At 37.4% G+C, this 22,932-nt stretch overlaps 1 protein-coding gene across 14 annotated transcripts in view; it reads left to right on the forward strand.

The window, feature by feature from the left end:
• TCF4 (transcription factor 4) overlaps positions 1-22,932 on the forward strand; it is a 347,413-nt gene that overhangs the window by 305,690 nt on the left and 18,791 nt on the right. For all 14 annotated transcript variants that reach the window (XM_054694024.1, XM_054694029.1, XM_054694023.1 and 11 more), the window contains 5 exons: positions 760-892; positions 8,861-8,928; positions 10,268-10,346; positions 12,894-12,970; positions 15,543-15,746. In XM_054694024.1, the coding sequence (XP_054549999.1) occupies positions 760-892; positions 8,861-8,928; positions 10,268-10,346; positions 12,894-12,970; positions 15,543-15,746 (561 nt within the window). The remainder of the gene's footprint in view (positions 1-759; positions 893-8,860; positions 8,929-10,267; positions 10,347-12,893; positions 12,971-15,542; positions 15,747-22,932) is intronic.

A 22,932-nucleotide genomic window follows, 5' to 3' on the forward strand; every position in this document is an offset into this window, starting at 1 on the left:
TCCTTTGCCACTTAATAGACTTTGTGATATGACCCAAGAAAAGCAATTTATTTGAACAACTAGTATAATAATTGAATTCAAAGACGAACCTTAAACAAATGATTTGTAAAGATCATCTTCTTTCTCCCTGGTCAGCTCTATGGTGGATTGCTAATGGCAGACATGTAAAGAAAGCACTGAAATCAAATAATCATTCTCGGTTCATTTTGCTCCCATTAAATTCAATAAAATCATTGATTTAAGGCTTTACATATTGATGTCTTAGAGAAATATTTAATCATTACTGCTTTTAAATTTCTCATTTAACATTTTGTCCTTGCTGGAGTTCAGAAAGATGGTCCAATTTTGAAAATGATTAGAGACAGGTTACTCTGCCATTTAGTGTCTAGAAGGTCAGGATGAATATGATGTAAACTGCATGGGTCAAGTGTTATTTCATTCATTACATCCTTTCTTGATCATTAATCCATACCCAAAAATTTATATATATATATATATATATATATATATAATAACCACGGTCCTTTATGTTAATGAGATCTTGGAGACGTTTGTAAGCAGTAATTTTTAGATTTAGTGACAACTGTGTTTTTTTTCTGTTTTATTATTTTAAAAATGAAAGTTGTCCGATCCTATATTCTTGGATATTTTGAAATTCTAGAGACTGTCTCCATTGCAAAATGCAGAGTTCTGAAAGAAAGCAATCCACTAAATATCTCATGATTGAACATGGCCTCCTTTTTCTACTTCTTGCTACAGAGCTATCCATCACACTCCTCAGCAGACATCAATTCAAGTCTTCCTCCAATGTCCACTTTCCACCGTAGTGGTACAAACCATTACAGCACCTCTTCCTGTACGCCTCCTGCCAACGGGACAGACAATATAATGGGTGAGTCACGGAAATGCCGATTCTGATACCGACAATCACTGTCACAGTTTAATAATGAAAGACTTCTTTTTTAACCTCATAATTGAGCAGTAATCAGACCATGAATATTTGTCACATAACTGAGTGAACAAACAAATGAACCCTACAGAAATAATCATTGGCTTCACCATAATCACTTGTTGTCACCAGAAACAAATTTGGCTGTTCTGTCCATGGTGAATCATTAGATTGAATAAGGGTTTAAGTAGTCTAGAACTTTCTTGCTTCTCATACTCTCAAACAATAAAAAAATGAATTTCTATAAGACAACCCACTGCAGACTAATGAGATAGGGAATATAATAGCTTTAACTAGTAGTTATTGACCACTTCCCAAATTCGAATTTCAGTGCTAATTTGTTAACCGTGACACACCACTGTCTTCCAAGGACTAGTTCATGTGAAATTCACAGATGAAACCTAATCACTAGCTGAGCTTCACCTTCTGGAGACTGCAACATTTTGGGGTCCTTCAGAGGGGAGGAAGTATTTGCTTACTCATGGGGTGGTGGTGGGGAGAAGCCTGAGCATTATGGACCAGAAGTTATTTGCTGCTGCTTCTCAAGCAGATTTGTAACAATTTAAGGTCCACAAAGAATCCTGCTGCCAAGTAACTGAGAGGCATCCTCTTGTTTTTCATGCTCTCCATTGTGGTCCTTTCCCGAGGGGAGAGGCCTTGCCCCCAGCCCCCTCCCTCATTCTCCCTTTGAGCTAAGAGTTAGGCAGTTTGTCCTGCTGCCCCTAGAGGAAAGAGTTCTGCTTAAAGGAAGGCAGCCCGCTGCTTTGGGATCCAGCTTGAGCAGCTTTGCCATTCAGATGAGCAGCGTACCCAGTGCGCAGGGACCCCAAACTCCAATGGCCACCCCCTACTCTACTTTCCAGCTCAAGCCCACAGCTTGCTGGGCCTCAGGGTCACTTCCAGTGGGTCACTGATGAGAACATTCACTGTATATTTTAGAGAGGGGAGGTGCGCCAGAAGACTCCTGCTGCATGTTCTCCTTAGCTCTTTGCAGTTTTGTTTTGTTTTTTCCATTTTCGTAGTATATAGAACCTTGGGAAATGGTGTGAATCACTTATGTGGGAGAGTTTTTGATGAAAGAGAAGAGATCTGTTTAGAAATGTTGCAAATATAATTCTGCCTAAATAATACTCTCTCTGCTTATTTAATAATATATTTCACACTTGAGATGAGCCATCTAGTAGCCCAGTGCCATCATGTCTCACCAAGAAGCAAATTTTGGAGAGAGCTTCCATTTTTGTAACTCTTCATAACAAAGCTTCAACAACTGTGTTGCATCAGTTTGACCTTGGAGAGCTATGGGCAAAGGTCACATGGGGAAGTTTTGTTAGCTATCAATGCAGTTTTGGCAGAATTGAAAAACAAGAAGAAAGAAAGAAGTGCAGAACTGAAAGAGTGAGAAAAGCATATTTCACTTCAATGTGGTTTAACAAATGGAAAGCCCCTTTCTGCAGTCATGAGGTCTGGTTATAAAGAAGGATGGCCTGCCATTCATCCTTTAACAGGACAGATTTCCTGTCTACTTGTGGTTTGAGTAATTTTCTTTTTTTAGGAAGGTAGAAAGGTGGAGCCAAAGCTTGAGTTGAGGAAAACATGCATAGACTTAGTTTGAAAAAAAGTTTTGTTCATGGATTTGAAAAACAGTCTTCCTGGGACAGAGGCATGAGGACTTGGGAAGAGAGAGAGATTATAAGATGTTATAATTGCCATCCCTAGACTGTAGTCCATGCAGCCTGAGTCTGAGTGGACATGAAATGTGATTTATTTAAGCTGGTCATTAGCTTAGATAAACAGGAGAAGGTCTACTTGCCTTTATTTGCCCTGGATGGGGTGGAGCATAAGGTGACTTTACTTTATTAATTGTTACAGGTGGGCTTAACTGATAAGGCCCAGAGAGCACTAGTGAAGTGTAAGGAGGGGTCTAGACAGTAATAAAGGGGCTATGGTTTTAAAGAGAAAATGGATGAGATTTTTGCAACCCCAAAAAAGGACTTTTTTAAAACAACTTTTTTGTGTAAGTTATTCCATAATCATGGCTGTACTTGTCAAAATCTACTAGCAGAATATGAAAAAGCTTTATAATTATTTCAAGCAATAAGTAACCATAATAACTCAGCTTTTTGGAGGGTCAGACCTTTATCAACTTACATCAATACTGTTATAACTTTAGGACCATTCTAGCGGAAAACTTTCTATAATGCCGTCCCTTAAAAGAGTATGTCCTCCAGTTCCTTATATTACAATGCAGAGGAAAGTTCAAGTGTGATAATGAGACTTAGCATTGTGTGATGGCCAAGTGGCTTACATTTCTTTGCACTTTAATTCTCTCAGACTTTGGTTTGACTTTCAGAGTGAGGTAGAAGTCAGGGATGGCAGCATGTCTATATAACAAGAAGAGAAGATTTCTCTTCTGATGTTAGTGATACTTCCCTAACAAACAGTATGGATTAATAGGAGACATCTGTAGACTTTGAAAATATTTGGCATAAACTCACTCATTCTGAAATGCAGGAAATAAAGAAATATTACATTGCCTGTATCTCAAAGAACAAACAGAGCTAATTAAATAATTGGTAAATAGGGAACACATAGCCTGACACATGTTTGAGATTACACACATGATTCTGTAGAAAACGACTGTAAGCAATACTAATGCTGTAAGAATGGGCTCAAGCACTAACACATGGACATCACATTTTTCATTTCTTAAGTTTTCTTGGTGAAAAGTTGCAAGGCAGTACAGTCTTTTCATAAATGGTGTTGATATCTTAGGAAGCTGCTTTTTCACTTCAGAAGAAAATTTTTGCCTCATCTCTCAGTTTCACATCATAGCATGTCTTCCTGGGAGTTAGTGATTGTGCTGAACTGATCATAGAACAACAGCATGTGGAGTGAGACGTAAGCTCTAGAACCATCAAAAGGTAACCTCCCTGGAGCCCCCTTCCTTCTGGATCTCTGCTCCACTTCTCAAAGGTGAGAGGTGCTCAAGGAGGCCTGGGGTAGCTCATGTTTGATTTGGAGGAGTGGCCATATTTTCTTGTTGCATTTTCTTTGGCTCATTAGTGCCCGATAGTATTTTTTGAGAAACCCCTAGTAAAAATAAAACTTACTTAGGTTCTTTTTTAATGACTGGATTTTTTAAAATTACACACTCATGCATGGGATTTTGAGAGTGTAAAAGGTTTTACTTGTGGCATATAGTCCATTACTGTTTTCCAAAACCTTGCCAGAGAACTGAAGATTACATAAGGTAGTTCTGAACTAGAAGGTTTATAAAACACTGTGGAGTTATTTATATATTATATGTAATATACAATCATATAATATATAATTGCATATATATGTATGTAAATAAAATGCATGGGACCCAGGATTCATATTAGTTCAACTAATGTGGTGCACCGTTAATGAAAGCAGTTAAATTCAGGACCTATGGGAATATTAGCATCAGGTCCCTTCAACTTTATTCCTAAAACCTCTGGTGCTATGTTGCTGGGTGTATCTCAGAAGTCCATGTGAGCTTGCACACAGAGGAGGAAGTATACTAGTTACTAGTACTGCAGAAGACAAAGGGTCTAGAGGACAGTAGCCATGCACAGTTTGCTATCTGCATATTTCCCTCCAACCTGCAATACCCAATAGCCTTTTCTCATCAATAGCCTTTTCTAATCTAAGGGCTGAGGACCACCTACCATATCCCCGTCTCCCGAGACTGCTCAAGGAGAGTGCCCACTTCTCCATTGGGAGATACCATTTGTATAAATTCCCAGGGTGAACTCCTTGTGGTTTGGAGCTCCAACACCCTCCCTTCCTCTCAGAGTCTGGGAATCTAACAACACTCAATGAGCATAATGGTTATAGTAACTAGTATTGTTTTATTGGTCTTAAACCGGCTTGCTTTCTAATGCATGGTATTTCCCATGTTTTTAAACCTCAAACCAAGCAGCGTTGAAGGACTAGACTACCCAGATTGATTTAATACAACATATGCTAAAGATTACCCTGGAATATCTATCTGGTTCATGAATTAATCTGGCTTACAACTTTCACTTCTAATGACATGTTTGTATGACATGATGCATTTTAGTATGTGGCTTTTCTAGTAGAAACATTATGTCCATTTCCCCTTGAGGACTTGGTTTCACAGTAATTTTATTATTAGAGTAGTCACATAATATTCACTTTGTCTTCTGCAGGAATCATGAGCTTTCAAATACAGTTGGGAGATGAACAAGCACTGAGCATAACAGTAACATGAATTTCATCCAGCAATGTCATGGCATCTTAGTTACAAAGACCACCAGTAGAGAATGACACACTAGCTTGATTTAAGTCTTTGTCCATTTCCTGCACATGGTCATGGGGACCACCTCTCCCCCTGAGTTCCTAGGAATCCCTCCTGTTAAAAATTAGTGCATGGTAGCAAAGAATTGAGTTTTTATTCTAAAACTGTACATAGTCACAGTGCTAGAAATGCTTTCTTTTTTCCTCTTTATAGACAAGTCTGTGGCATGGTTATGCTGCTTCTCATAGTTTGATAAACATGAGGGGTCACTTGGATGCAGTTCAGGAGAACCTAAATTTTAAAGCAGTCATCTTCTTTCAGGAAAACACACTATGAATTGCTCCTTTCATATCTGCACGATGTCCCCAGTCTGAGGTCATGGGTATGCAATAAAGGGGTAATACAATTACCGAATTCTGATCTTTCAGTAGTGGGTCCCTAGGCTCCACCCCTCCGGGTGTTTTGATTAGGGAGTGTTCTATTGGGAATTGCTATTTCCCCAAAGCTGAGATTCAGAGCGAGGGTGGTCTGTTCACCATGTGGTGGAGATACTAGCCCTTCTCTCTGCCCCACCTAGCCAGCAGCCAGCAGCGGCGCCTGTGTCCAAGCCCTCTGAACAAGGCTTGTGAGGCTGGCAGAGTCAAATCCTCCTACAAAATTACAGTTCCTCTTAATAACTACTCATCTTTCATTAATATTGATATTACAGCACTTGCTGGAGACTGTTTTTTTTTTTTTTTTTCCTCTTGAACTAGAGAAATTGATGAGGACCAAAATACCTTAAGCAATCAATCCAGCCTTGATCACGTAGGGGCAAGCATTTCCATCTTTTATTTCTGTTTGTGTACATTTTGGTAATTTTTAATATGAGCTGACAAAAATTTGAGCCTGGATTAGTAGTAAAGGTCTGTTACATCAAAGTCAAAAGGGGATTGGTTGAGCACTAAGTGTGTTTTTGCTTATTTGACCCCTTTCTCTATATAAAAGAAGTTATGCCATTGGAGAATTAAAAATAGGCTTTCTGATTATTTATGTCTTTTGACTTATCACTCATAGAAATAAAAAAAGAAATCTTTTTTAAAAAGAAGTATCCACGTAGCTTAAAATGTTTAGGGGCTCTTGAAAATGTGTCTTCTCCAAGGTTTCCTGGAACAGAACAAAAGGCATTCCAAGTGAAAGGGCAAACAGGCCCCAATAAACTGCTTTGAAATTTAAGCCCTTGGGTTTGGTTCTCCAGCTGCTGCAAGGTAGAGTGGCTTCATGTTAAAAAATAGTCTGTTCTTATCAGTGGTTTCCATGAGCAGCCTTTGTAGTTTTCTGAAACATTTTCATGACAACATGGGATAAGGAGCTGATTCTATTTTTTATTCTACTTCCTGAGTTTTAATATCCCCTTCTATAAATAGACCCTAACAGAAAGTTTAGTTAGAAAGGTGTATGTAGTATAAAAATAATCATGATCATGTCTTATGTCTTCTAAAGTGTTGATTATGTGCTAAATTAATTTACTTTGTAAACAAGTCCTAAAATATTTTTATTGATTTTCAATTGTTTCTGTTGGATTTCATAGAAATATATATATATATTTTTAAAATGTATCACCCTCCTTTTAAAGGTGCTCAAAGGAAGAAGTTACCTTTCGAGTTTTCATTTCATGAAGATCTGTTTTTGTAACCAAGAAAATATCAAAAATCATTTTGACTGATAAATCTTATTTTAGGTATATGTGATAATGTTACTTCTAGGGAAAACAAATGTATATAGTTGTCCCAAACACCATGGTATATATTATATACTGAGAAAATGTCAGTAATCTCTGTTTTCAAAGTCTTTGTTTTCTCTTTAGAATTGTCTTATCGTCTTTATAGAATTGCAGAAATTTTCATTTTCATATCAGATACAATTTCAGATACCCCTTATCTTATACCAAGTATTTTTAATAATATGGGTGAGTTCCTCCCACTCACTGAATTGTATATCATCAGATCCTCATTTCAAAAAATTTGCGTAGACATATAATCTTTTATAACTAATGCTTTTTAGTATTATGAATTTGTAACGTGAAGAATAAGGCTGGTTGGTTTTTTTTTTTATTTTTTGTTTTTTTCTTTTTTTGCCAGAAAGGTTATTGTGGTTTTTTTCTTTTACTCACATACCATTATCTTTCAGTTTCATAATTAACAAATGAATAAGCGGTTGGGTTTTGTTGACCAAATAATAAATCACACATCAAAAGATTATCTTACTGACTTACCCAGTGTGTAAATATAGAAAAATAGCAAGCATGATTTAAGTATGCTAAGCAGAGATCAGGTGAATGAAATTATATCCTTGAGAAGCAGAGAATTTGACCCCTTGAGATACGACCCCTCTGCTCCATTTTACAGATCCGGAAGCAAAGATGATACGGTTGCCTGTGCGGTGAAGGACAGGGCAGGGAACTTTTTAAAAATTATATGAGTGTGCTGTGATGTTTGGCTCGGATTAATCAGTTAATTTAAGATTTCCTTTTCTTAGTTCACAAAACAGTGAAAAACATCTTCTGGAATTTAACAGGTTTTCTTTAAACACGATGTCCACTTGCTAATGTTGAAGTCTTAATAGACTAACATTCCAGGTATTCTAGGTGTTGTATTAATACTCAGTGTTATATTAATACAACTATTAATACTGAGAATCTCAAAACGCTGACTGTATTATCTTAAAAGGTAAATTGCCCTTAAAAATATTTGTTAGGGCCTCCCCTGCTGGCGCAGCAGTTGAGCGCTGGGTTGCGAGGCTGCCCACAGCCTCTGTAGCGCCAGTTCGATCCCCGGCCACCAGCGAGGGTCCCACCAAAAAAAAAAAAAGGTGTTAAATTGAGTTGGCTTTGAATTATAGACTAGAATCTGCGTCTTTACTAAAACAGTGCTCTTTGTCTATTTTGTAGATAAAATTATCAATATTTAAGATAATAGAGATAGCATCATGAATATGTAGACTTAGTTTATCTCTGGAATCTGAGGCTTTTGGTAACATAACAATTCAAAAAATTTTAGAATATGAACACAGACTTAAATATATGGAGAATAGATGCTATTTAAAATAATATTTTTTTTTTTTTCTCTCCAAGGAAGACAGAACTGTTTCAGATTTCTTATTTTGTTCTGTTTATTATGGGACTCTTGAGAGAATCATTGTATTTTGCTATGTTAACTTTTTTTTTTTAATTTGAAAGCAGGTGTAAATTATTTGTGAAGATAATTCAATTATCTACATTAAATATAAAGAAAAATAAAACTTGTGAACTTCAGAGACCCGTACATACTGCACACTTAGCCGTGAGCTTCATGTACTCACTTGCTGGTACCTACTACTGGCTTCTCATAAGCAACAAGGAGGAAAGTTATAGCAACAAAAGCACTATATCTTTAAACCAAGGTGTCAGGTTTATATTTTATCTGTAAAAAATGTAACATGAATATATTTGACATCTACCTCAGCAAACAAATTAATGCTAATTAAAGATTAATGTGTTGTAATTAGCATTAAAAATGCAATTAAATTGTGAGTAAATGGACCAGGAATAGAAAATTGTTAGACGTCTCACTGCCTGGTTTTTCATATTCTGCCTTTTGTTTTTGCAGCAAATAGAGGAAGCGGGGCAGCAGGCAGCTCCCAGACTGGAGATGCTCTGGGGAAAGCACTTGCTTCGGTGAGGAAATATTGACTTTGGACTTCTCGTGTGCCATTGTAGAGGGGTGAACTTTAATCAGAAGTGGACGTTTGGAATTTTAGAAAATGAATGGCAAATAGCTTTGATTTTTGGAAATGCTAGCTCTCTTGCATAATGATCACTGGAAAATAAGGAGAGAGCTCCGAAGCTTCCAGTGTGTGGCTGGCATCTTCCATCTTGTCCCTTCACAGAGGTGCTAAGGAGTGCACAGTTAGGGATTTGTGAATATTCTTCAGAACCTGTAGGTGATAGTTTGCTTCTTTCCTAAAGTAACATGGAGGCTCACTGACCAGCTAAGACTGACTCTGTAGGGAGCAGTTCTAAAGCACTTTGGAGAAGGTGTTTGAAAGAAAAGATGACAATCACTAAGGCCCACGTGAAGTCCTCACTTAAGTGGCACTTGGGGACTCAGCTTCTCTGCTCTGCCCAGAAGCTAGAACGGAACACATCGTCCCAGTCACTCAGCTTATTTGTCTGAGGGAAGAATATCTGATATTTTCTTCAGAAACTAAGCATTTCACTTGCAAATATCAGTGGAGATGTATTGCTCTAACATTATGTCTCTTTGGTTGGTTTTCCTTACTATTGTGAGTAGAAAATAAGTTTATGTTAGTACTATGACCTAAGTAAAAGATTCCATTTAATCCATGCATTCTTATGCCTTGGAATCAAATTCCTTAATCTTAGTAAAGAAGGAATTGCACAAAAATTGGAGAGATGGTACTATTTGGACTCTTACTGCAGATGAGGACAGGGAGGTTTGGAGTATCTTACCCTTGGCCACACAGCCGTGGAAGGGAAAGGATTAGAGTTAAGTCAGCTGGCCCCCATCCTGTTCCTTTCTTACTCCTTAGATGACTTCCGTGATTCTTCTTTTGAAGAATTAAAATAATTGTTATACAATACAAAACACAACACAACAAAACAAAAACAAATAGACAACTTTAAACCGGAGACATCCTGCAGGGGAGGGGAAGAAAGGTGTTAGAAGGAGGGAGTGAGGCGCACAGGGGACTGTTGGTGATGGTGCGCTGGTGCATTGGTGGTCAAAATTCTAAGGGGACTACACCTGAGAAGAGAAAGCAAACATTGTTTAAAAATGAATAATGGTGTGAAATATATATAAATAAAAAAGGAACAAGAATAAAAAAAAATAAAGTAATTGTCATATCTTTGACTTTAGAATATTGGTACTATAGTTTGTTAAATGTGCTTTGTAACTTGTAGTTTTTAATGAATTGCTTTCACACTTTGTTGATTGTGTATTCCTAATGAATGAGGGTTTGTTTTTTTTTTTTTCTCTCCCCACTGTTTCAAGATCTATTCTCCAGATCACACTAACAACAGCTTTTCATCAAACCCTTCGACTCCCGTTGGCTCGCCTCCTTCTCTCTCAGGTACTGCACTTTCCATCTTATTTCGTGGTAGCAGTTTATAAAAATGACTCCCCCCCTCCCCATATACTTCTGCTCTAGTTGCTAGAAAATCACTCCCTTGACAATCTCAAAACAAAAACCTACACAGACAAATAGACAGAAGTGGGAGAGACAGATTGACATGAGAAGATAGTTATTTACATGCAAAACTTCTCTTAAAAATTACATGTTTTTAGACAGTATAGGCATAGTGAAACTTATTTCTTTAGCTTTTCTTAGCTCCATAGACGATAGTTAGCAATTCTATATATTACAGTAAACTATCAATGAAAACTCCATTTAACAAAGTGATGACTATAAATATAGAAGAGATAGGCATCAAATATAGACTATTTCAGAAGGGTCATTTCCTACCAAAACTTTATAATTTCTAAATCCCCCCTTAAAATCTATACCATTAGAATGTTTGAGGAAAGTTACAATTTTGTAAATAAATTGTGATGTAATTGTGGATTTAAAGAGGCTATTTGCTTTTAAAAATATATAACAAATGGACTTGACCCATGGCTTCAAAAAGTTCAAGTTGTTGAATTATGTTAGTAAAACACTTCGCTTGTCAGAGGTCCATTTAAGAAGCTTGTTGTCCTTCACTCAGTCTACATGCTTCCAGAAGGTTCTGCCTGGTACATGTCTCTGCATGTTGGACAGATAATAGGTCACTTCTAAAAGAAAATTAAGTGACATTCTGTACCTGATGATGAAACTTGACCTACCGTAACTTATAATGGAATCCCTTGCTTAAATGTTGCCTCTTCTAACGCCCTGTATGCAGCACCGACATGCCCCATTATAAACCAGCTTCCCTAGTAGAGAACTGAAGAGCTCAGTGTCTCCCACAGAACTTTCTGGGGTGATGCCCATGAGATTTAATATCTAATATCTAGCCTTTTCCAAGTGTCCATCAACATGGAGTTGGGTGAGGCGGGGCACAGAACGGAGTTAGAAATAGCTGGGTCTTGAAGTTCATATGTCCAGCAGGACAAAGTCAAAATTGGGAAGGAATAGAGGTGCTAGTAAGAGCATAATGGAATAGCAATGAGCGTCCATGAAGAGATGGAAAGTAAAGTTTTGAATTATTACACATGTCTGGTTCACTACCTTATTGTTAGACTCTGGGAAGTGATCACAGTGTCCATGTTCAGAGCAGAGAAGAATTGAGGAGACATCTAGCCCAGGGACACAAGTGATAAGGGAATCTGAGTAGGGAGAATGCCAAGATATCCATTTCAAACAAAGCAGCTCTAATTTCATCTCATTTATAATTTGGAGGAAAAAAATACGTGGTTTAACAAAGTTGGAGAACAAGTCTTTCAGTCTTAGGCTGTGATTATACAGATCAGCGTACAAAGGCCCAGGAAGGCGACATGACTGTTGAGTTTATACCAGTAGCAGTGCCAGAGCTCACATGAGAATGGGCGCCCACTTTCTGCCTCTCCACTGCTAGGTTAATGATGGGAGGAGAAAGTTGGGATGAAAAAATCATTCCAGAAAATGCCACAAATACCCTAAATATGAGCAGCATCTTCTAGATAAAAGCTAGAAACAAGGGCACTTTGGGGTCCTGGTAATGCATCAAGGAAGACCACATGTCAGGAAAAAGTAACTGCATGAAGAGGTAAATATGAGGACAGATTGCTGTGTTCACACTGATGGCTCTGTCTAGCTTCTGTCACAAAAAAGTAACTGAACTAAATACCCTACTACCATTTAGTATAAAAAGACACACACCTGTATATCCAGGTCAACAGGAAGAATCGATTTTTAAAATGCTAACAGTGTCAGGACCAGTAAGATTCTTATACATATTAATTTTTTTCCTGTCTTAAATTGTTTATTTTCTGTTTTGTACAGGGTGTGTATTATTTTCAGTGTGCAAGTTGTTTTTATTTTGTAGGTTAAACATGCGATATTTATTATTGTGGGAATCTTTCATTACCTTTAAGTTTAGTGGATCATACAAAAGTTCCTTCCTTCAGAAGAAACTACTTACTTATTACTTTTGTGACACTGAGTTTTTAACATTCTGATTTAGTGGATCACTGCTAACTAATCTTATTCCCATATAAAAGCTTCTGAAACCTAATCCCTTCTTAAGGATCATTTTTAAAGCAAGTAGCAGAGCTGGTTTTTATTGGTGAGAGAACTCTGATTTAACAAACTGGCCTGCCTTGAAGTTCTAACAAAAGCCTTCCTCTGCACTCTTAAATGTAGCTTCTCTATATAGTGATAATTTCCTTCAACTAAGCTTCTCTATCTGGAATTCAGAATCCACCAAACGTTCCCTTTTCGGAGGAAGCCTGAGAGAATCTGAGTCTTCGTAGAGTTCACATATTTCACATTTAAAATGTTTTCCCTGCCCCAAAATTCTTATGGGGAAATTTACATGGATATACCTTATTGTTTAAATGAAAATCAGCATTGCTACTTAAAAAAGAATTGCTTAAAATGCTAGTGAGATTATTTTTAAGATTATATAGATCTCATTTTAATCCTCATGTTTAATATCAGCAGGCACAGCTGTTTGGTCTAGGAATGGAGGACAGGCCTCGTCATCCCCTAACTATGAAGGACCTTTACACTCCTTGGTAAGTCTCGTTGGCTAATCTCTCACCATTTTTCAGACCCTACTCTTTTGTGTCTGCTTCATTGTCTAAGGTTCTTACTTTGAGTAATAGGAACATTTCCACTGGCATTAAGCGCAGTTTGATTAGAGCTATAGTTATTAGACTGCTTGTTCCTGTGTGTAGATTGTAATCCAGATACTACCACAGTGTTGACCCCAGGGTTCTAAATATCCAGAGCCAGATAAGATATTAGAAATCCTAAGAGGATAATGACCTTCTCCCCATCTTTTGGGAAAACCCTTATCAATGATAAAATCACTTTCCTGATAAAGAGTTGGAGTTTCAGCCAAGCTTCATAGTTGGAACATTTGAAGGGTCTTTAGACCTTTGCATTGTTTTCCAGAATAACAGGTTTATGGGCGTTTTCCTCTTGACCTCAGAATAAGAAGCCCATTTCTTCAGTCACTTTGGTTCCCATAGAAATCTAGTAGTATCACTAAATGTCTATTCTTACAGTAAAGAATACATGAACATTTCTATGGGTGTAATTAACATTATAAATATTCACATGGTGAGTCAGTGTCTAACACGCTGGTCTTTTCCACTTGTGGTTGATGGGGCTGGAAACATGAAGGACGTGAACAGTGCTGCTCTATGCGATAGTTGGTTAGTACAGGAATCAAGTGAAGAGGGAGCAACAGGGAGCTCACACTCCTTCAGAATTGAGTGCCCCTTCTTTCCTCTATGTTTTGAGATGGAAAATGGAAGAAAGCATAGATTTATCTTAATAAATTAATGCTTTGCTGTCAGTGGTTTAAGGTTTCCTGTCTTTCTTTTGGTTTACTATTTAAATTAAGGAAAATCTAAAATCGAATATACAAAGTTGTGTTTCCCCCTACATTCTGCTCTTCTTTGCTGTACATTTTAGCCAATAAAGCTAACGTACCACCTACCTGGCACAATTAAGCTGACATCAAATAACCCATAGTTGTTTTAAATGTTTACCTAAGTTGTTCTCTGGAACCCAGTATCAAAACGGGGTTTTGTCTAACTCTAGAACTTGAAAGACTAGTTTCGTTGTTGTGGACTACAATTTCAGTTCTCTTTGAATTCTTAACCCCAAGAGAGGATTCTCAATGGCTTGCTCTACCAGGAAGCAGTGATTCAGAAAGGGTGACGGGCATGTATATTATTTCTTTTTGTGTTTACATTTGCACTTGATGTAAGAGCCTATATCATCATTCCCTTTTGGATAAATTAAACTCAAAGATGTTTAGTAACTTTTTCACCATCACATAAGTAGCAGCACTAGAACTAACAGCAAAGCCTACCAAATCAGAATGCTCTGTACCAGAGACTAACTATATTAGACACACATTCTTTCTGTCAGTGTAGAATAATTAGGAATTGTTTTTCTCATAGTGTAGAGCTGGTACATCTGTTTGCACAAGCCATTGGAAATCAAAGTGGATTGTAGCACGATAGAGTACAAAGAGGTCCTAGATTTGAAGTCAAAAGATTCCAACACTGACTTTACCATTTCCTGGCAGTGTGGCACTGAGGATTAATTTACTTAATTTCTTTGAGCCTTATTTGCAAATCCATGTGAAAGGGATAATAATGTCTTCCTGCTTGCCTTACACATGTAGAATGAGGATCTAGTGGTATATTTTAAAATGCATGTTGCTCTGCAACATGCAGCTTTGATCATTATGGCTCACACTGAAAAAAAAAGAATACACATGTACATATCATTTGTCCTCACCCAAAATTATAGTGTTTGCTTTATCTAGTTGCAGAAAACTAAGATCCTAATGCTAGGATAAAAAGAAAGGTCTGTTGATTTTTAATTGTGTAAGTATGTGAATTCTAACCATAGTGGGGTCTTTGAAATCAATTAAAAGCCCCCACTAAACAATTAATCCAAATCTTTGTGATTTTTCAGTTTTGAAATCTTACACCACTATGGTTGACAGAACTTTTCTTTGTATTAGCCCTACTCCTCCCTACACACACACACACACACACAAACACACACACGGGTGATACTAGATAGATAAGAAGAAACACAGGTAAAAGATTGACATTACTCCAGAATTACAATATGTGCAACTATTTGTCCCAGATTTGATATTTTGCACTGTATTATATGACACAGACAAGACCAGAGAAGTGTGAGTCTTCAAGAAGATAATTTAATTGATCATCTTCCTATTGTTAATTTTTTGAAATCTTTAACCCAAAGCCTGCCAAAATTTCTTAAATTCAGTGAATAATTTTCTAATGTAAATAGAAATTTTCTTTAAGCTAATGCAATATATCATAGCATATGTACATTATGATGCCCTAGAAGGATTACTAAATTTATTTTGTTCATAAAAAAAGAACTCTATAATTAAAGCATTAGCATTCTTCACCAGTTTCCTAGGAAGGACACTATTTTTATTATAGTTTTAAGGAAATAAACTTTATTGGAAGCATATATATATATCCAGAAAGCCAGTGTGAAATTTATATCAACTCAAGTTTTACTATATAATCGCTGCCCATATTTCAAACTAAATCAAATTTCACATCATTTATTAACCCACAGCAAAGCCGAATTGAAGATCGTTTAGAAAGACTGGATGATGCTATTCATGTTCTCCGGAATCATGCAGTGGGCCCTTCCACGGCTATGCCTGGTGGCCATGGGGACATGCATGGAATCATTGGACCTTCTCATAATGGAGCGATGGGTGGTCTGGGCTCAGGGTATGGAACCGGTCTTCTTTCTGCCAACAGACACTCGCTCATGGTAAGTGATGAAATTTGCAGGCTACTTTATCATAGAGAATTAGGATTTCAAGTATAAATAGTACTGCTGATACCGGTTTTCTTTTTTAGACAGCTTTATTGAGATATAACTCAGTTAACATGTAATTCAGCCATTTAAAGTGTGCAATTCAATGTGTTTTATTCACATTGCATTTTCAAAGGGTTGTGCAACCATCAGCACAGCAAAGAAGAAAATAAATCCCATACACATGAAGAGTCACTCTCCATTCCTCTCTCCCCCAGCTCCTGGCAACCATTAATCTACTTTTTATCTCTGTAGATTTGCCTATTCTGGAGAATTCTTGTAAATGGAATCATATCCCATGGGGTGGTCTTTTCTCACTGGCTTACTTTCACTTAGCATGTTTTTCAGGTTTTTACATGTTCTATCACATATCAGAAGGCCATTCGTTCTTGTTGCCAGATAATATTCCATTTTATGGATGTACATTGTATATATCCTTTCACCAGGTGGTGACTATTTGGTTTTTTTCCGTTCTCTGCCTGTTTTGAATAATGCTTCTGTGAACACTCATGGACAAGTCTTTGTGTGGACACAGTTTCATTTTCACTTAAGTATATCTCCCTGGAAGTGAATTTCAGGGTTGTCGCGGGTGTTTTAGACTCTTCATCTTGGTATCGTTGGCTCAACTTATGCTCATGTTACATTGCTGGCATTTCAGATATGAATAGGGTGAAATATCTTTTTGTTAAAGAAGCCAAGAGTGTCTTTTGAAACGGAGTATAGGAGGAATAACTAGATGGTATGTTTCCCCATCTAAATATCTGGTGTGAGACTGTTACTTTAGTATCCAAATTACGTAGTTTTACTACAACCTGGTTTTTATTTGAATATTTAAGAATTATCCATGTAACAAGTGGATTTTTTTTTTTTGGTCATTACTTTTGAAAAGGACTTAGAGTGCATCTTTTTTAGGGTGGGGGATGGGATGATTATAAAGATTCAGCGATTCAGAGACTTCCCAACAAAATACTAAGTGATGGCAATAAGGTGACCAAATTGGAGGAAGATTTAAGTTTTCTAGTAATTTTGTGTAAATCTGCTCTTTTCAAATGCCTACCTGGTCAGCCAACACCTTACTGGCCTGTTTGCTCTTAAAAAGTCACTTGGTTGAAGGTCTATTTCCATTGCCACTATTATGTCTCTTGCAGATGATTCCAAAAAGAGAATGTAAAGTAAGTACAAGTCATTCTGAGGCTCTGTACATTCTTGCTCAATAGTATTTTCTTGCCCTTCTTTGAAATTCTTTTAATAAAAGACCAAGATTAAGAGTACCAACCTGAATGGTATATTATTGAAACCTGCAACCAATTTGAAACCAAAAATACTGGTTTATAAATAGAAGCAGTGAACTCACTTCTAAAATGTGGAAAGATATTTTTGAATGCCAAAGCTAGATCTTTTTTTTTTTTCCTTTGACCTCTACCCTAAAAATTCATCATTGAGTGAAAATTGTTTGTCTATTCATGGCAGTTGTTAAGAGTTTACAAAAGGAAAATCTAGATTTTAATTTAGCTTGGCCTCAGGTAATGTGTTAAATACACTTGGGATGCATATAATATGAGATTTTAGTTTGTACAGCTCTTTTTTTTTAAACTACAATGTTTAAACAACACTGCTTTTAATTAAGAAATCTGGCTTTATTAAAAGCCAGATCTGTGACTTATAACCATTTCTGTATATCTGCTCTCAATCAAGAGAAAAATAGTTTAATTTCTGTAGCTGTGTTCATTTTGCATATGTTAAACGGATGCAACATGCACCCAGGGCATTGCTTCAGAGACAGTTTTTTTTTTTTTCCATAAATATGTAAAGTTTGCTCTTAAATACCAGATGTAGGTTAAGTGGTTCTTTAAAAATAATAAACTATACATAGATGTTTGGGGGAACTGTTTGACCTTTGAGTTGCCTCCTTTTGGGTCTGATTCAGAGGGGGGGATCAGAAGAAGAGACTAGAGTCATCTTTGGCCATGGGAAGTTGGACTGACCCAGATGGAGGGGAATGAGAAAGGAACAGACGATAACAAAAGGGAAATAACTGGCTGGTCTTAGAAACATTTTTATTTGATTTTGAAAAACTAAGCAGAATCAATAAAACTGCTAGTTTTGTTGATGAGGAAAAGATCCTGCTCGCTCCTCTGAAGACATTCCTAATTCAATCAAGGACAACCACAGAGCCAGCCAGATAATAGAGCAACTCCAGAGATGTGGCTTGTCGACAGCCTACTGCCCTTTCCAGCAAATGAGGTTTTGCAGTCTCTTCATTTCTTCTTAAAAATATTCACCAGGTCCAGAGAATTGGAACTGCTCACCCTCTATCTAAGGTGTGTGGAAGAGATCAGATTGTCATTTCTTTCCTTCTGCAAACTGGTATAAATTTTCAAACAAAAACATAAGAACAAAGGAAATAGTTTTTGAATTTAGTCAGTCTGAAGTTAGCCTTTGACCATTTGATACATTCCACAATAAAAAGGAAGTTGAAGGGGAAGAAAAAAAATCCAACCCCCCCCCCACCGAACCAAAAAAAAAAAAAAAATTCAAGGAGGATACTGGTAATGCTGGTAATGTTTTCCACATTTGAATTTTAATACATGAAACAGGCTATAAAACTTGGGCCAGCTGCAGTAAATAAAGTAGCAGTGGGAGGTATACACCGGAAACTTCGGCAGAGAGAGCCTGGGTGGGAGTTTCTTTCCCAACGACACACCTTCATTTCTTGCTCTGGAGTAGAATTGAGTTGTTGGAACTGAAGACCTATCCGAGGCCTGTTTTTTTCTTGAGCAAATCACCTTTATAACTCTCCTTAATAACTCCATCTGATGAAAGAATAGACACCTTTGAATCGTCTCGACCTCAGTACCCTTCTTGTTTCCTCTCCCGCCTCCTGAAAATCAAAACAAAATGGCTTGATAACTTGGAAGATGATAGAAGCATTTCTTTCTGCAGCAGCTTGAAATCATGGTGGGGAAAACCATGGTTCTGCCTCGGCTGTTATGTTATCTCATTTAATTGCTAACATATTGTACTTAGCTTTTGATTCATAAAATGTTTTCCTTGGAGTTCTGAAGTAGGTCTTTAGTGATTTACTAAGTATTAGTATAATGAAAGGAATTTTTTTTCACAGCAGCATGGTTCATAGCACCAGAGTGAATGTTGTATATTTGTGGGCTTTCTAGATGACATTATTTGGCCATGTTGTTGCCTGCTCAGAAACCTTCACCAGCTCTCCATTATATACAAGATAAAGACCAATTTCTGAGCTCAAGCCATTACATTTACCTAAAGCCTAGTGTTTAGTTCTTCCGGTATACAAAATCTATCCCAGTAAGACCAGTCTGTGCATATTACCAGAAACAAGCTCTCATTAGGTACTTCTTTTGTATCTATCAGGTTCACCCTGCCCTGCCTACCCATTCTCTTATTCTCAAATGTCTGGTTTAAATCCTGCCCGTTCCAGCAAGCTGTCCTTTGCTACTTCCATCTGTGATACTCATTTTCTTTTCTACTCTCATCGCACTATGAATCATACCATTGACTAGATATTTATCATACCCCACTACACAGTTATTTATCTTTTATAGGTACGATTTTTGCCTTACCAACTATATTGTAAATTCCTTGAGTACCATGTATTACATTTTGTTTCCCTCCCAATAGATAAATCATCAGTCAAAAGGAAAGAAAGGAAACTAATATTTTCTGAGTTGACAAGTTGCTAGCCCCTGTGCTGGGTGCTCAATGCATTATCCCGGTCAGACTTCGTAACAGCCCAGGGAGGATGATAATTGTGACTCCCTCAGGTGTTGGTCAGATGATCCTCAGAAGGTTTGAGTAGTTAGTCTCGAATCACAAAGCTAGATTTAAACTTAGACCTATTGACTCCGATTCCATGCCCTTTTTTTTTTTTACTACTATGAATGCTATCCAGAGATTATCTATAAGTGCACCTTTTAAAAACTAATTTTAGATGCTAAGAGCTTGTGATTTTCAAATCTTGATAAATGTTGGTTGATGAAAGAAGTTTCCAGGCATCACATGGCCACGTTCCCAGAGGAGCTCTCTACCCAAATGTGGAGGTAAAGGATTTTCCTCCAGTGTGGCGGCATGGTAGATTAAAACCCACGTTCTCGAAATACTTATTCTTAAATTAACATGTGCTAATCGGCAAGAGGGATCAGTTCTCCTTGCTAGAGTCCTTGAAGTAATAAATTTTAAATAAGTAAATATATTTCGTGCCTTAACTACTCAGTTCCTAACATAATCAAAGAAGAAATCTTTGAATGTGAGAGAGTAAGGACAGAACTGAGCTTGTCACCAACCCAGCTAGAAATTCTTACTCACATAGATCCCTCTGTGCCTCAGATACCGCCAGGTTTAATCCTCAATATTCAATCATGAGATTTTTTTTTTATAAATTATTGAGATGGCAATTTTCCAAATATAATTCTGTGATTCATTTACTATTCAGATCCACAGATGAGACCTAAAAGAAAGCCTTTCAGATGACCTAATCTCTTTTGATTGAATAAGAACAAAACTCACAGCAAAAATGTCTTCATGTGACTCTGTGTGTGTTCCTGATTACTGGTCAGTAGAGTCAGCAATGATAGGATCATTTAGCTAAAAATCTCCTTTACTGTTAATTTATAAGATTAGTGTGGTTCCCAGGTCCTTTTTTGCCTAAAGTCCCTTTATTCATTTCAAACACTTTTATCACGTGGTTATCAAATGTCGTGCTCAGTGCTAAGACATGGCTTATGTTCTCAAAGACTTCACAGTGTGGTAGCAAAGGACACATTTAAAAAACAAATTGCTATAGCATTACAGAAGGACCCATAAGGAGCAGGAACCCAGCCCTGTTATTTGGAAGGGAAGGATCACCTTATCACCTGAGAGAGGAATAGTCATCTCCTGAGGTTCTAGTTGCTCTAATTGACTTAAACGTGGGGTAGCACCCCCTTAAATTGCCCTCCACAGCATCCCCTGAAGACCCTTACTGGAACCCCCAGGTGGGGTCATAACATCATGATACCCATTTCAAAACCACTGACATAAGCCAGTCCTAGCCCGGTTCTCCTCTTTTTAGTTTTACTTCGGATTAAAAAGAATTTATCAGATGAACATTTATGAGGTAAAGAAGTGCCTTTTTATTTTAACTAACATTAAACATATGAGAACTTTTTGCCATGTAGGACCTCATAGGGTAAACAAATTCGTTTTGTTTTCATAGTTCTTAAGAGATGAGACCATTGAATTTTAGGTTCATTTAGCCCATTATCCTTATTTTAAGTGCAGAAGACTGAGGTCCGCAAAGGGGAAGTGACGCAGCCATGGATACTCATTAGTGGTGGTCAATGTAGGTTTAGAAAACCAAACAAGCTGGCAAGGAGACCACACACTTTACTGAAGACCACACTACCATGGCAGACTTCCTCTCTAGCCTAATACCATAGCGATTTCAAAACTGTAGCCAGTATTATAGGCTGTTTTGTTAGTCTGACTTAACTAATGAATCCCAAGAAAACTCTTCGGTTGCCTTTTGGCTCCTTGCAGCAAGTTGCTGTTTAATCTGCCAATTACACTTGGCAACCAGAGAGGGGAATGGGCACTGATGTGATATCTTGGGTAGAATTCCCTGGTATGTAATCATGGGGGTGGCAGAAATCAGAAATTTCTGCTTCTATGTGGACCTCTTCAAGAAAGGTATGATCTGTAGAGCCTTCATCACCTTCGATCCTGTTCCTGTTGGGTTTGCTCAGATTTTGATCACCTAAAATTCCACATATACTTAAGCATATACTTCATTTCTAAGCTATGATTACCATAAATCTCAGGGACTTTAGAGGTCATCTCTATCCAAATCTCCCTAGAAATTCCCTGACAAGAGGTCAACAGACTTCTACCAGCCTCCTCCCTCCAAATGTGAGTAGTTCCAAATGATCACAAAACCGAACTTCATCAAATATTAGAAGATCCTATGTCCAACCCAAATGTGTGCCTCTGTTCAGTCCTTGTTTTTCTGCCCATTGGAGTTAGCCCTAAATGAATCCACAAATACTTAAGAAATTTCAGTTATGTGAAGGGTGTCTATTCAGTACTTTTTTTTTTTTTTTTACTCTGGACATTTGCATCTTTAAATATTTACCAAAATAAATGTTTTGGCTCTAGAATTTTCCAGTGCATTCTTCCTAGTTTATAAAAAAAAAAAAAATACTCCCTCCACTTCCCCAAAAGATCTTCTAGCCTGCAGAATCTCAACCTGAACACACTGCTGAAGGATTCACCAAGGTGGAATAGGGTGTGTCTGCTACCAAGCCCATTCAATATATTATATCTTCATTAGAGGCCACTTACCAAGATCCTATTAGCTATTTTTGAATGACTTTATCATCCTGCTGACAAATATTGAACTCATAATGAGCTGAAATCTCTTAGTCACACAGCCCCACTCTCCTTGTGCATGTTCTGTTGTGTCCATATAAAACTGCACGCGGTCTGCCTCCAGTATAGAGGTCTACTTAAGTCCTCATTCAGTGTCACAATCTGCCAGGTCTGTTTGGCAGATTTGGTGGGTGCCATTGATGGCCTACGTTAAAGCCAAGAATAAAAAATCTTGAGGGGGCTGTGTTTGGAGAGGGGACAGAGACATAAAGCAGAAAGCCTGAGGTTCAGTGCTATAGATAGACCCTCTATACTCACGTCATCCATCCCTCCTCATTAGGTTAATATTTCATCCAGTTATGTCTGCCTAATCTTCCCTCATGCAGTCCGCTTTTTCTCATTCTGTCCATAGTGCTATCATAAGACACCAGGCGTGCAACATTCCCATCAATGTTGAAAGGGGTTTGTCCAGAAAGACTTATTCTTGGTGAAACCAAACTGAGTTTTAGAGGTTTTGCTTCTAGTTCAGAGCCCTTTGAAATTATCTTTTAAAAAGCCTATTAATAGAATATTACCCAAGGTCTTAGTCATCAGCATCATCTTCCTATAGCTACTTTTTTGGTTTTTTTCTTTCATAAGTATATTTACTTATCTCCAGCATTCTACCATCTCTCCTAATCTCCACAACTATCAAATACTTCTGAGAGCAGGTTAACATATCATATCATTATCATATTTTACTTTAAGACAATTTAAAGAGAAA

This window comes from Talpa occidentalis, unplaced genomic scaffold (genome assembly GCF_014898055.3).
Source record: "Talpa occidentalis isolate TD23 unplaced genomic scaffold, MPIMG_talOcc4v2.1 talOcc4.13, whole genome shotgun sequence".
Classification (NCBI taxonomy): domain Eukaryota; kingdom Metazoa; phylum Chordata; class Mammalia; order Eulipotyphla; family Talpidae; genus Talpa; species Talpa occidentalis.